Below are 15,608 nucleotides of genomic sequence, written 5' to 3' on the forward strand. Positions count from 1 at the left end.
AAAAAACAAACAAACAAACAAACAAACAACCCTTCTAATGTTGCTATGTGACTATTTTTCCTGCAGGGAGGGACAGTAGACAGATATGAGCAGGTTTCGTCGTATAGGAGCAGATGTTTTACAGACAGTAACGGTTGACAACCTAAAACCGGTACGGCTCCCGTGACCCAGCTGCAGTTGTTCTCCTCCTTCCCTTTTTCGGTCACGTCTCCTTACCTCGCTTCGAGCGTCGCTGTGTCCACCTGCCCCCGGCTCAGTGTCTGCCATCTTGGACTGTTCATTGTCTCCCGTCTCGCTCATTCTTCGTCCTGTATCTTCTCCACATACAATGTCTTCTCTCCTGGAAAGTTCTGAAGGTGCAGATCCCCTTTTCGCTTCTTCCTTCCAGATTCCTCGTCTCTCTCAGGCGGAAGCTTTCATTCTGTAGGAGAAGTGAGAGGATGAGTTACCGCTCTGGGACCGTATGTGACCTTTAGGTAGAAAGCAGACAGCGCAGAACATCGCAGGTACAGCGAGAAGCCAATGTTATAGAGTCCTCCGTGTAATCAGAAATCAACATCTAAAGTCAGTGCACCTAGTACCGTAATTCAGGATACGCCGTCCTGTGTGCGCACCGGAGGAATAACACAACTCCTGCCATTATACGCCTGATATTCTGCATTTTCACCAGCCTCTGCAGCCTTTAGCTCTAATTTTTAGTTTTCTCTGAGCTAGTGGATGGAGACTAGCAGCTACAATGTCTCCCATACATAGCACACACATACAGTATATCAGGGAGTCCTGCTCAGTGATGGTCGGGCTCAGCCTCCTCACCTCGGCCGTGTCTCTGAGCACTGAACACCTTGTTCTTCTGTGTCTTGCTCAGTGGTGGTCGGGCTCGGCCTCCTCACCTCGGCCGTGTCTCTGAGCACTGAACACCTTGTTCTTCTGTGTCTTGCTCGGTGGTGGTCGGGCTCGGCCTCCTCACCTCGGCCGTGTCTCTGAGCACTGAACATCTTGTTCTTCTGTGTCTTGCTCAGTGGTGGTCGGGCTCGGCCTCCTCACCTCGGCCGTGTCTCTGAGCACTGGACACCTTGTTCTTCTGTGTCTTGCTCAGTGGTGGTCGGGCTCGGCCTCCTCACCTCGGCCGTGTCTCTGAGCACTGAACACCTTGTTCTTCTGTGTCTTGCTCAGTGGTGGTCGGGCTCGGCCTCCGCACCTCGGCCGTGTCTCTGAGCACTGGACACCTTGTTCTTCTGTGTCTTGCTCAGTGGTGGTCGGGCTCGGCCTCCTCACCTCGGCCGTGTCTCTGAGCACTGAACACCTTGTTCTTTTGTGTCTTGCTCAGTGGTGGTCGGGCTCGGCCTCCTCACCTCGGCCGTGTCTCTGAGCACTGGACACCTTGTTCTTCTGTGTCTTGCTCAGTGGTGGTCGGGCTCGGCCTCCTCACCTCGGCCGTGTCTCTGAGCACTGGACACCTTGTTCTTCTGTGTCTTGCTCAGTGGTGGTCGGGCTCGGCTTCCTCACCTCAGCCGTGTCTCTGAGCACTGAACACCTTGTTGTTCTGTGTCTTGCTCAGTGGTGGTCGGGCTCGGCTTCCTCACCTCAGCCGTGTCTCTGAGCACTGAACACCTTGTACTTCTGTGTCTTGCTCAGTGGTGGTCGGGCTCGGCTTCCCCACCTCGGCGGTGTCTCTGAGCACTGAACACCTTGTTCTTCTGTGTCTTGCTCAGTGGTGGTCGGGCTCGGCTTCCTCACCTCGGCCGTGTCTCTGATCACTGAACACCTTGTTCTTCTGTGTCTTGCTCAGTGGTGGTCGGGCTCAGCCTCCTCACCTTGGCCGTGTCTCTGAGCACTGAACACCTTGTCACATTAATTGCACAAAACTTTTGCAGGGTCTGCGATCGCCCTGACATTTTGTGATTCTGTAAAGTTCATTTCTCAGCAGTCTCATTATCATCACAGGCAGTAAAGTATCACCTCCATACACATAACTGAGGATCATCCACCATTTACAAAAAGTGAAGTCACAGCTCGCTTCCTCCCTTTCCTGTGCAAGGACTTCTGTACAGATCACTGAGCATGCCCACAACAGTCTCCCATGACACTCAATGTTTCTATCCCATTGTCTCTGATAATCCATGTGGCTGTAAAACAAATCTCTAAATGGTGCAATCAGCAGCGGGGGGGAGATAATCGTGTACAGGAAATAACATAAAAAAAAACAACAATCTAAAAATAAAAACAGAGTAGACAAATAAAATCTATCATTTATCACTATCCGGCTTTACAGTGGTTTTAGGCAAAAAAAATTCTAGGTGATCTAGTCCTTGTATGAACCTGGCAATATTATGGGCAGCGTATCCCACACAACACAAATGCCATATAAGATGATGAGGTTTTAACATAGCTCTACACTCTCCACGTGCCCTCTGCAGTTGACCCTGGTGGGAAACCAGTTTTTACATAGTCTAGTCTAGAACACTCACCGCACAGTTTCACTACAGTCATCAACACACTTAACCCTTAACTAACTAGGCTGCTGCAGGGCTGACATGGCCGGTGGCACCACAAGTACCTAAGCAGGGGCAGAGTTTGACCAGAGAATGGAAGAGGTCTAACTTTGGCGTTTTCTTGGCTCACATCGGTATCTCTCTATATTTCGTAGTCTTATTTTTATGCTTCTTAGACGAGGGTGGCTTCCTCACATTGGGCAATCTGTTACACAATGGCTTTCTGTAAAGATCACCGGTTTGTTTACTGCCTCGTCAGTATCACCCCGTGACCCGTCAGTGTCACCAACAGAACAAATATCCAGAACATTTCAGAAATGGGAACTTTTTCTTGGCCGCTATAGATAACCGGATTCATTAGATTGATTACTGTCAGTTATAATCAGCAAGGCTTTCATGTGTTTATGAAGAGGAAGGAGGAAAAAAGCCGCGGGTTGGACTCTGGTGGAAGTTTATTTCCCAGGAATTCAGAAACCCCGAAAAAATAAAACGCAGGATACATTTATAATTCCGGAAGCAAATCAGAAGCTTCTCGTACATATTAGGTGGGATGATGGATTTAGGAAATTTTACTCTATTCGCTCTGTTCATTCTTTTACTGTCTGCAAGTTAGCAAGAGGAAAGGATCGATGTTTGTTTGTAGTCTGTAACCTTGTAAACGCATTGTTCTGCACATGAGCTGCATACTCAAAACGGTAGAGAGACTTTAGACAGATTTGCATTTGATAAATAGAAAACCTGTTCAGGGAACTTAACAAATGCATGAAGCTTAAAATGTGAATAATTTTCATTGCATGAACACTTTTTTTTTTAAATTCGTTTATTTATTAAACACAGAATAAAATTACAGCATACATATTTGTCCTTGTCGTTAATTTGTATAGTTACATTTACAGGGATTGAAAAAGACAAAATATACGTATGCCAATCATTTTACATAGAGAGAACATATGTGCTAAGTTATGAGACAGTCAGAACATAGGGTTCCTAAACTATAACCAAACTAAGCCTCCAAAACTACTAAGCCGCCACTTAACAAAAGTTGAATACATTATTATTTTAACTTTTTCCCTTCCCATTGCGCAATATTTGCAGATCAAAGGACCATGTATACCACATTTCTCACAATCAGTCAGGTCACAGAGTAAGATGAGAGGCATTCCATCTATCCCAGATTTTACTACATTTACACGGACAACCTCTATTTTGATAAAGAGTGCGCTCATAGGGGATAACTGCATTTACCAGCTCAATCCAGGACCTAACGGAGGGGGACGAATTCCCCATCCACCGCAGAGCTAGTAACTTCCTTGCCAGAAAGAGTGTTTCACGTAGAAAAATCCCGGTATAGTGTTCCCAGGCCTCTTCGTCCCACACTCCAAACAAGCAAACTAGGGGTTCAAGAGGAATTGGAATTGACAATATTGAAGTTAATAGTGACGTCACCTCCCTCCAGTAATGAGAGACTATGGGGCACTGCCATATCATATGTATAAAATCAGCGTCAGGAGAGTATCAACGCAAACATTCCGACGTCGGGTATCGACCCATCCGACAAAGTCTCAACGGAGTCAAGTATGACTGGTGGATTATGTATAATTGGGTCATCTTATTATTGACTGATGGGGATACTCTGAGGGGGGACTCCAAAATATCCTCCCATTCCTCGTTTTGCATGCCAGGAATGAGCCCCTCCCATTTGCCCCTTACCGAATCCACAACAGAGCAGATATGTGTATAGGGACGAAATAAGACCCTGAGGTCCCTGGGACTTAAGAATACCTATCAGAGGTAAAGATGAGATGTTACAGTTCATCCCCTCATTCCTGACAAATGACTCAACGGCAGATCTGAGCTGCAGGTATCGAAAAAATTGAGACCTTGGAAGATCACACTTATTTTGTAGTTGTTCAAAGGACACAAAAAACCCCTGATCATATAAGTCTCCGATCAAAAGAACCCCACGAGAAATCCAAAATTTTGTAGATGGGTGATTCACCAGCGTCGGGAAATAACCATTATCCCATAGAGGCATCTCGGCTACAATGTCCCCGAATCCAGTAACTTTTTTAATTTTCTTCCAAGTGGACCGCGCCAAACGAATCATGGGTAACAGACTGGGAGCACTTATTTTTTCCGATTCTAGAAGACCCAGCGGGCACCCAGCACTGACAGAGCTAACTAAGTGACTTTCAGAATTAGGGAGATAGTTATGAGGCATCCATTTACATAGTGCTTTAGCCTGTCCCGCCAGATAGTATAGCAAAAAATCTGGCAATGCCGCTCCTCCCTCCTGTTTAGGTCTTTGCAAAGTGGCCAGTTTAAGCTTGGGCCTGCTTTTCCCCCATACGAATGAGGTAACATGAGAATTTAGATTGGTGAAGAAAAATGTTGGTATAGTTACTGCACTATGTTGAAGACAATAATTGAATTTAGGAAGCAAAATCATTTTAATGAGATTAATGCGGCCTGCTACAGACAGTGGAAGCTTACTCCAAAATGCAAATTTCGATTTAGTATATTCCAACAGGGGGAGAACGTTAAGCTGTAAATCCAACCCGCTGCGTTGGGACATGTAAATACCCAAGTACTTAAATTTAGACGCTATCGGCAATAAAGAGAGAGTACTAAGACTGGGTGCTGGGAGCTGAGATAGAGGTAATAGGGCAGATTTATCCCAATTAATATATAGGCCTGAGAACCCACTAAATTTATCTATGGTAGCAATTATTTTTGGCAATGTTTCTTCTGCCCTATCCATGAATATTATCATGTCGTCAGCATATAAACCAATGATATTGGTGCGGTCCGCTATTTTAATACCATCAATACCGGGGGTTGAACGCAAACGTACAGCTAATGCTTCTATTGCTAAAGCAAATAGGGCTGGGGAGAGGGGGCACCCTTGACGGGTTCCCCTATATAGTGAAAATGGTTCAGAGATGGAGCCGTTAACAACTATACGGGCCTTGGGTTTCAGATATAGCACACCAACCCATTTTAAAAATTTCTCCCCAAAGCCATATTTCTGTAGACAGGCGGACAAGAAGGGCCATTCAAGAGAATCGAACGCCTTGGCTGCGTCTAGCAACGCCAATGCCCAGCTATTGTCCGGCAATAAAGAACTGTACTGAATCACCGACTGGACCCGTCTAATATTTATAGAGGTGCTCTTACCGGGCATAAAGCCAGTTTGATCTGGATGTATAATATCTAATATGATGGAGTTCAACCTGGTAGCCAGTATTTTAGCAAAAATCTTATAATCCACGTTTACCAGGGATATGGGACGATAGGATCCACATTCCAAAGGATCTTTCCCCTCCTTCTTGAGTACAATAATATGTGCCTCATAAAAAGTATCAGGTAGACACCCTGCCCTCCATATCTCTTTAAATACTTTCAATAAAAGCGGAGCCAGTATCTCCCGGTATCTTCTATACAACTCTATAGGAAAGCCATCTGGCCCAGGGGCCTTCCCAGAGGCCATATCTGTTATAGCTTGCTCCACTTCCTCCAGGGTAAATTCAGCGTCCATAAAGGCCCGCTGGGCGGAGCTCAGCACAGGGAGTGTTATATCGGACAAATATTCCAGACAATCGGAAACACTGAAACCGCTCTTAGATTCATACAACCCCTTATAATAGTCGTAAAAATATTGAAGTATTCCCTCGGTAGTGGAATTCAATGAGCCGTCCGGTGAGCAAATTTGTAATATCATATTAGATGTGTTGTGTTGACGCACCAAGTAGGCCAGAAATTTCCCCATCTGATTCCCCATTTCAAAGTACGATTGTCGTGTGAAAAATAGTATTCGCTTAGACTTAGTGTCTATGTGTTGGGCGTATAGTCTTTGCAGAGTCAACCACTCAACCCTATTATCGTTGGTCTGGTCAGCTGTGTATGTTGCCTCAGCATTTCTCAAGCGTTGCTCAATCTCATCGTCCTCCCTTGATGTTACCCTTTTGATATATGAAATTGTTGAAGACAGACAGCCCCTTAAATATGCCTTAAGTGTGTCCCAAAATAAATTAATATTCTGAAGTTCTGAGTGGGACTGAATGAAGCAGTTTAGCTGGTCAACTGTCCTATCATCTGAATCCATTAGTTTACACCAAAAGGGATTCAATTTCCATACTCTACCATTATTTAATGTCCCGAACACGAGTCTAAGTGTAATCGGACTGAGGTCTGAGGTTCCTCTATTACCATGTTCCACACTATCCACCCACCGCACCAAATCGCCAGATCCGAAGATATAATCTATGCGAGAGAGGGAACTTTTAGTGGATGAGTGGCAGGTATATCCCCTCTCCCCAGGGCGATGCATCCTCCATAGGTCTATCCAGCCGCTACCCTCCATGAACTGTGCCAACTGAGTCGGGGTCGAGGAAGGAGGAGAAGACAAGGGTTCCCCAGACGACCCACCTCCCAATCGCATTTTATCAAGACTACTGTCCATAACTAAGTTGAAGTCACCCATACATATAACATGTGCGTCAGGGTAGTTTAACGCAAAGCTCATTGCCATCTTAAGTATTGAAGTATTGGCCGGGGGGGTTATATATGCATAATATGACATATTCACGGGAGTTAATTAGTGCATGGACAAAAACAAATCATCCCTCTACATCCCGCCGAGTTGTTCGGGCCTCCCATCGGACATCTTTGTGTACTAATAGTGATACCCCTCTCGAGTAACTAGTGTGAAATGAGTGATCATACCACTGTACCCAAGGTTTCTGCACACCTCTGCCTGTATCTCTGGTCAGATGCGTCTCCACCAGGACCACAATATGGGGATGATATCGCCTGATTTGAGAGAACACCTTAATTTTCTTCCGGGGTGACTTAATACCCCGTATGTTCCATGTCATACATATCAACTCAGACCCCATACCCAGCCATTAAAAACATGGTGTGCACTGATGGTGAGAGAAAACCACTAATTACGCATGGGAGGTCATAATGGCTTTGGCGGCGGCTCTTACCCAAATATCTACTAAAACTGATTAAATCTAACAAGAAAGAAAAACAACAACTTAACAAAAATTGAACAGTCCTGGAGCATAGATCAACACTCCCGTCTTCAAATAAACCTGGGGATACCCCCGCTGATTCCAGCGTCCGGTATTGTTAGTACGTTGAGCGCTCGCAGGGAGAGCTCCAATTCCGCAACTGAATAACCGTAGATCAGCCGAAAACACATCAGGATTCTATTCCACTAGACATTCCACGGGAACGCAGCCAATCAGCTGCCTCTGACGGGTCAGTAAAGAACAGGGAGGAACCGTTGCTGACAACTCGGAGACGCGCCGGGTATATCATGGAATAGATAATGTTTTTATCTCTGAGCTGCTTCTTAATATCCACAAATCTTGCCCGTTGTTTCTGGAGCTCAACGGAGAAGTCTGGAAATATCGAGATTGTAGCATCGTTGAACTTGATGGGACTCTTTTGTCGCGCCAATCGTAGGATAGCATCTCTGTCTTTGTAATTAAGAATACGTGCCAGGAAAGGTCTGGGTGGAGCCCCAGGGGGAAGAGACTTGGTTGGGACTCTATGGGCTCTTTCCACCGAGAACATCGGAGAAAACGTATCTCCCAATGACGATTTAAGCCAATCCTTCAGGAATTTTTCAGGTTGGTGGCCTTCTGTACGTTCCGGTAGGCCTATGATGCGGATATTATGTCGGCGCATTCTGTTTTCAAGGTCATCAGCCTTTTGTTTCCAGGCATTCGTGGAGCCAGCAACTTTTGCCAATTTGGCCTCCATAGGTTTAATGGTGTCCTCTACCTGAGACACCCTTGTCTCCACTTCTGTCAGACGTCCCTTCATGGCTTGCATGTCTTGCCTCAGACGCCCCACCTCAGTGTGTACGTCCTCTATTTGTTCAGAGAGGGACGTTCTAGTCAGAGATATAGCTTGCATTAATTGTGCAGATGCTTGCTTAAGAGTTAGTTCATCTTGCTCAGCCTCATCGTTATTATCAGAAAGACGACTTTTCCCCCGCTGTGCTTGTGAGGAGTTATTTCTAAGAGATCTTGCACTGTCCTGAGCATCACTCCTAGCAAATTCTTTTAGCTTGTCAGCTACAGATGTGCTTTTTGTACGCTGCATGGCTAACAGGTAAATGATACAGCAAGGCGGTCTAAATCAAATCTGCAGCAGTGTCCCACGGGCACACCAGGGCTGCTGTATATGGTGCTATTATTGAGGGCCTCTATGTCCAGGGGGTGCACCAATGTACTGCCAGGAAGTGTAGGCTGAGGGTTTAATGGTAGTCCCTGCAATAGGGAATGTCCAGGGCAGCGGCGGTATCAGCAAGGGGGCCTATGTAATCTCCAATTGGAGACACAGCTGGCCGAGTTGTGGCTGATCTGGGAGCGCGGGGCTCAATCTTTCAGAGCTCACACCGCGCTGTCCCTTAATCTGTGGAGCACAAGTATGTACTACTCAGCCGCGCTGTAGTAATGAGGGGCTGCGCCACGTCCTCTGCTGTAGGAGCACGCGCTTTAGTAATGGCCGCCGCTCACAGCCGCCCCCACCGCCGGTGCGTGTTCTTCTCCTCAGAGTCCCGCAGTCCTCACCTGCCAGCGCCCGGTGCCACCCGAAGATCAGGGAGGGATTCCAGCCGCAGTTATCTGCAGCACCGCGTTGCTTGTGGACAAGGCGTCCCCCTGGAAGATGGCCACCGTCACATGCAGGGCCCACTGCCTCGCCGATCTTCCTCTCTCGCCGGCACCTCCCTGTCACCGCCTTAGTCTTCTCCAGGGGCCAGCAGCCTCTATGTCTCCAGGGGTCTCGGCAGCCGCAGGATATTGATTATAAAAGGGGTCTAATAGGCAGGATGGAAGAAGGATATTAGGGCCGCCCTGTAAAAGTCAGCAACACTCCCTGGTCCCACTGAATGTGATTGGCACCTCTGTAAACCAGCGACACTGGGCAGTGGGGATCAGGGTGGAGACTTAGGGCGGCTTAATATAAAGGGCATGACCTTGGATGGTTCACCCGCCGGGACACCTGCAGTGGAAAATTGCAAAATATGACAAAATATAGCTGTGGACTATCTCTCCTATAGGGATGCGTGTTCAGCTCAGACGAGCACGCATGTGTTCTCAGTGGACAAATTGGAAAAAGGTGGAGACAGGTGGTGGCTTTTCTCCAAGAAATAAAAAAGATTGGACAGGTGATCTCCAGCCACCATCAGGACCCAAGAAGCCAAAGAAGCCCTGTGAGACGTCAGAGGAATGAGTGCTGATGGGGACCCAAGAAGCCAAAGAAGCCTGTGAGACATCAGAGGAATGAGTGCTGTTGGGGACCCAAGAAGCCAAAGAAGCCTGTGATACATTGGAGGAATAAGTGCCGATCAAGACCCAAGAAGCCAAAGAAGCCCTGTGATACATCGGAGGAATGAGTGCCAATGGGGACCCAAGAAGCCCTGTGAGACATCAGAGGAATGAGTGCCAATAGGGACCCAAGAAGCCCTGTGAGACATCAGAGGAATGAGTGCTAATGGGAACCCAAGAAGCCAAAGAAGCCTGTGAGACATCGGAGGAATGAGTGACAATGGGGACCCAAGAAGTCAAAGAAGCGCTGTGAGACATCAGAGGAATGAGTGCCAATAGGGACCCAAGAAGCCCTGTGAGACATCAGAGGAATGAGTGCTAATGGGAACCCAAGAAGCCAAAGAAGCCTGTGAGACATCGGAGGAATGAATGGAGATCAGAACCCAAGAAGCCAAGAAGCCTGGCTGTGAGACATCAGAGGAATGTGTGGCGATGGGGACCCGAATATATATTTTGTTTTTGTCAAAGAAGCTTCACCTCAAAGGTCTCGTTGCACAACTACCTCACCGTGCACTTCTCTTCTAGACGTGTTTTGCTTAAACCCCGTCACTCAGATCTTACTGTCAACCACATTACACAGAACATGTCAGCGAACGTCGTGCTGCACCGATCACCACCGACAGCCACAAACCTAAACGAAAAAGCCTCGTTCCCTCTGTAGTAACTTTTGGCAGACATGGAGACCACTGAGGAAGCCCATCATATATGGAAGGAGAACAGAGGACAGATGTATCACAAGGACCACGGGCCAAAATTTCTGCCTGTCTCTAGGACGCTGAGACAGTTTCCAAAATGACCGTGTTCCCCTTAGGCCAATGCTTCCATAACTGTTTGATGTTCACGTCAACCTGCTGACAGATGATCGGCAAAGTAGATATCAGATAATGACCCGCCTGGACTACTGCAACCTTCTCCATCTGTCTGGTGATCCTTCAATCCATTTCTAACTGTTGTTGCCAGTTTAGTCACTTTCTCCGCCAGTTACTCCTCTGTTTCTCCTCTCTGCCAATCTCTTCACTCTTGAAAAAGTCTCAAGGGAATTCAGGTCAATATATTAGTAATTTACAGGGGCTTCCATAACCGGTCCCTTCCATACGTCTCCTGCCACCTCTTCACGGTCTTTGCTCTCCTTGTTTGCTCCTTGCAGAACCTTCTCCAGAACTTCTCTTGTGCTTCCCCCGTACTCTAGAATTCTCCATAAAAGTCAAATGACCGTTCTGCCACTGACTAGTGCAGATACAGGGAGATAAAGAAGGAGCGCAGGTATCGTCATGGAGCCGCGCTCTTTAGGAGTCCGCCGGTATCGCAGTCATTATGGCAGTTGGCTGAGATGATGTTGTTGTTGTGAGGGATCCACAGCTGGATGGGTCAGGTGTGAAGAGGTCGGATGGGTCACGCCGAAAGTTGTTGGTTTTTTTTTTTTGTGGCTTGTGCAAAAGGAAGCCTGAATACTACAACAGCAAAAAAAAGATCTGTGACTGATGCTGCACAGAACTGCAGAGGAGGCTAAAAACATAACCAGAGCCCGTAATCCTAATAAAATGATCACAGCGATAGAAAAAACATGAACTGATGAGACAGGAGTCCAGAAGAGCTGCGCAGAACAATGGAGGGGAGATATCCAGGCTCAGAGTTTAGGGGTGCGGCGCCATAAGTGCTGGTCTGATTCTGCCCGCACCTGATTCCTGCAGACACATAATACCTGGAAGGGGCAGTATATATACTATATACAGTATTTATATATATATCACACGTCACCAATATCCTCTGCTCTCGTGAACCATCACGTCCATTATCCCAGAACTCAGCAGCGACTGATACGATCTCAGCGATGAGCTGCAGATTATCTGTAGTATTTCCTGCCCGACTCCATATCTACAGACGTAGACGGCTGCGGTCAGCGCAGTATATAAGGGCTTACACTGTATATAGAGGACAGCGCAGTATATAGTGGATGTCACTGTATATAGGGGACGGCCCAGTATATAGGGGACAGCACAGTATAAAGGAGACAATGCAGTATATATGGGATGGTGCAGTATATAGGAGACGGCACAGTATATAGGAGACAGTGAAGTATATAGGGGACGTCACAGTATATAGGGGACAGCACAGTATATATGAGGCGGTGCTGTATATAGGGGACGGTGCTGTATATAGGGGATGGCCCACTATATAGGGGACAGCAGAGTATATAGGACAAAGTGCAGTATATAGGGGACAGTGCTGTATATAGGGGCGGTCCACTATACAGGGGACAGCACAGTATATAGGGAACAGTGCATATATAGGGGGCAGTGCAGTATATAGGGGATAACAAAGCATATGGGGGCGGCACAGTACATAGGGGATGGCGCCGTATATAGGGAGCAGTACTGTATATAGGGGACGGTGCTGTTTATAGGTGACAGTGCAGTATATAGGGGACATCACCATATATAGGGGACATCACAGTATACAGCATATACGGCACAGTATATAGAGGATGTCGCCGAATATAGGGGACAGAGCAGTATATACTGGACGGCACAGTATATAGGGGACGGAGCAGTATATAGGGGACATCACATTATATGGGGGACAGAGCAGTAAATAAGGAACAGCGCAGTATATAGAGGATGGCACAGTATATAGGGGATGGAACAGTATATAGGGGATGGCGCAGTATATAGGGACTGTGCCATATATAGGGGACAGTAGTGTATATAGGGGCAGCGCAGTACATAGTGGACAGCACCATATATAGAGGACGGCACAGTATATAGGGAACGTCGCCGAATATAAGGAATGGAGCAGTATATAGGGGATGGCACAGTATATAGGGAACGTCGCCGTATATAGGGTACAGAGTATTATATAGGTGATGGTACAGTATATAGGTGATGGTACAGTATATAGGGGTGGCGCTGTATATAGGGGATGGCTCTGAATATAGGGGATGAGCAGTATATAGGAGATGGCACAGTATATAGGGATGGTGCAGTATATAGGGGACAGCGCAGTACATAGGGGACAGTGCCATATATAGGGGACTGCGTAGTATATAGGGTATGGCACAGTATATAGGGGATGGAACAGTATATAGGGATAATGCCATATATAGGGGGACAGTAGTGTATATAGGGGACATACTGTATATAGGGGATGGCACATTATATAAGGAACGGTGCAGTATATATGGGACAGTGCAGTATATGGGGGACGTACTGTATATAGGGAATGGTGCCGTATATAGGGGGCAGTGCATTATGTAGGGCACAGCCCAGTATATATCAGACAGCACAGTATACAGGAGACAGTGCAGTATATAGGGGATCTACCTCTCCGGACCTGACCTCTCCTCCTTGCTTACCAAAATCCCGCACTGTCTGTCTGCCATTTCAGCCTTCTTTTCTGCTCGCTTTCTACAACTGAACATGGACAAAACAGAATTCATCATCTTTCCCCCATCTCACTCTACCCCTCCACCAGACCTATCCATCAATGTCAATGGCTGCTCACTATCCCCAGTCCCACACGCCCGATGCCTCGGGGTGATCCTCGACTCTGCCCTCTCTTTCAAGCCACATATCCAAGCCCTTGCCTCCTCCTGTCGTCTCAAACTCAAAAATATTTCCCGGATCCGTGCTTTCCTTGACCGCAACACTGCAAAAACGCTAGTGCATGCCCTCATCATCTCCCGCCTCGACTACTGCAACCTCCTACTCTCTGGCTTCCCCTCTAGCACTCTGGCACCACTCCAATCCATCCTACACTCTGCTGCCCGACTAATCCACCTGTCCCCCCGCTATTCCGCAGCCTCTCCCCTGTGTCAAGCCCTTCACTGGCTTCCTATCGCCCAGAGACTCCAGTTCAAAACCCTCACACTGACATACAAAGCCATCCACAACCTGTCTCCTCCATACATCTGAGACATGGTCTCCCGGTACCTACCTACACGTGACCTCCGATCCTCCCAAGACCTCCTTCTCTACTCCCCTCTCATCTCTTCTTCCCATAACCGCATCCAAGACTTCTCCCGAGCTTCCCCCATACTCTGGAACTCTCTACCCCAACACATCAGACTCGCGCCTACCATAGAAACCTTCAAAAAGAACCTGAAGACTCATCTCTTCCGACAAGCCTACAGCCTGCAGTGATCCTCAACCTACTGAACAGCCGCACAGCCAGCTCTTCCCTCTCCTAGTGTATCCTCACCCACCCCCTGCAGACTGTGAGCCCTCGCGGGCAGGGTCCTCCCTCCTTATGTACTCGCGTGCCTTGTTATCTACTCATGTTTAATGTATTTGTCTATATTTGCCCCGTATTCACATGTAAAGCGCCATGGAATAAATGGCGCTATAAAAATGTATAATAATAATAATAATAATAATGGTGCAGTATATGGGGAACTATGCAGTATATAGGGAACGACACAGTATATAGGGTCAGCACCGTATAAAAGGGACAGTGCTGTATATAGGGGAAAGTGCTGTATATAAGGGACGGTGCCATATATAGGGGACAGCACAGTATACAGGGGATTGTGCAATATAGGGAATGGTGCTACATAAAGGGGGCAGTGCAATGTATAGAGGACAGCACAGTATACAGGGGACGATGCAGTATGTAAGGGATGGTGCAGTATATAGGAGCAGTGCAGTATATTGGAGACGGCGCCGTATATAGGGGACAGCACAGTATATAGGAGACAGGTACTGTATATAGGGGACGGTGCCATATATAGGGGACAGTACTGTATATAGGGGACGACACAGTATACAGGGGACGGCACAGTATATAGGGGACAGTGCAGTTTATAGGGAATGGTGCAGTGTATGGGGGACAGTGCAGTATATAGGGAACGGTGCAGTATATGGGGACAGTGCAGTATATAAGAGATGACACAGTATATAGGGGTGGCACATAATATAGGGGACGGCACAGTATATAGGGGACAGCACAGTACATAGGGGGCAGCACAGTATATAGGGGGCAGCACAGTATATAGGGGACAGCACAGAATATAGGGGACGGGCCGTATATATGAGATTCGCTCACCTCATTACATGCATCGCCCGAGTCTGGAGCCGTCTCCTCGGTGTCTCTGCTTCTACTAAGCTGTCACTTCCCCTCAACGCCTCTTCTTCCGTTCGTTCTCTTCCTCTTTTCTTCCTGTCTTCCTCTCTTTGCTTCTCTTTCTTTTTAAAACCTGTCACTTATCGCCCCCTCCCCGCAGCTTTCTCCAGCTTTGTTGTCAGGTCCCTTAACCCCCATCACGAGTCCCCGTGTGTCACCCGCCATCGTATATAGCTCCACTCCCCAATGTCAGGGTTTCCTCTCATCCCGCAGTCACTCAGAGGTCTCTGATGGTCCACTTGCATCTCAGTGTTGGGGTCTCTCCAGTCTCTCTCAGTGTCGGGGTCTCTCCAGTCTCTCTCAGTGTCGGGGTCTCTCCAGTCTCTCTTAGTGTTGGGGTCTCTCCAGTCTCTCTCAGTGTTGGGGTCTCTCCAGTCTCTCTCAGTGTCGGGGTCTCTCCAGTCGCTCTCAGTGTCGGGGTCTCTCCAGTCTCTCTCAGTGTTGGGGTCTCTCCAGTCTCTCTCAGTGTTGGGGTCTCTCCAGTCTCTCTCAGTGTTGGAGTCTCTCCAGTCTCTCAGTGTCGGGGTCTCTCCGGTCTCTCAGTGTCAGGGTCTCTCCAGCCTTTGTCTCTCAGTGTTGGGGTCTCTCCAGTCTCTCTCAGTGTCGGGGTCTCTCCGGTCTATCTCAGTGTTGGGGTCTCTCGCAGTCT

The 15,608-nt window shown here is 47.5% G+C and overlaps 1 protein-coding gene across 1 annotated transcript in view; it reads right to left on the reverse strand.

Moving 5' to 3' along the window:
* Positions 1–15,174, reverse strand: part of GPSM3 (G protein signaling modulator 3) — a 30,021-nt gene extending 14,847 nt beyond the window's left edge. The window contains exons 1-2 of the mRNA XM_069746358.1: positions 14,882–15,174; positions 217–421 (exon numbers count right to left, since the gene is read on the reverse strand). Of these exons, the coding sequence (XP_069602459.1) occupies positions 217–300 (84 nt within the window). The 5' untranslated portion in view covers positions 301–421; positions 14,882–15,174. The remainder of the gene's footprint in view (positions 1–216; positions 422–14,881) is intronic.
* Positions 15,175–15,608: the final 434 nt, after the last annotated feature.

This window comes from Ranitomeya imitator, chromosome 2 (genome assembly GCF_032444005.1).
Source record: "Ranitomeya imitator isolate aRanImi1 chromosome 2, aRanImi1.pri, whole genome shotgun sequence".
NCBI lineage: Eukaryota > Metazoa > Chordata > Amphibia > Anura > Dendrobatidae > Ranitomeya > Ranitomeya imitator.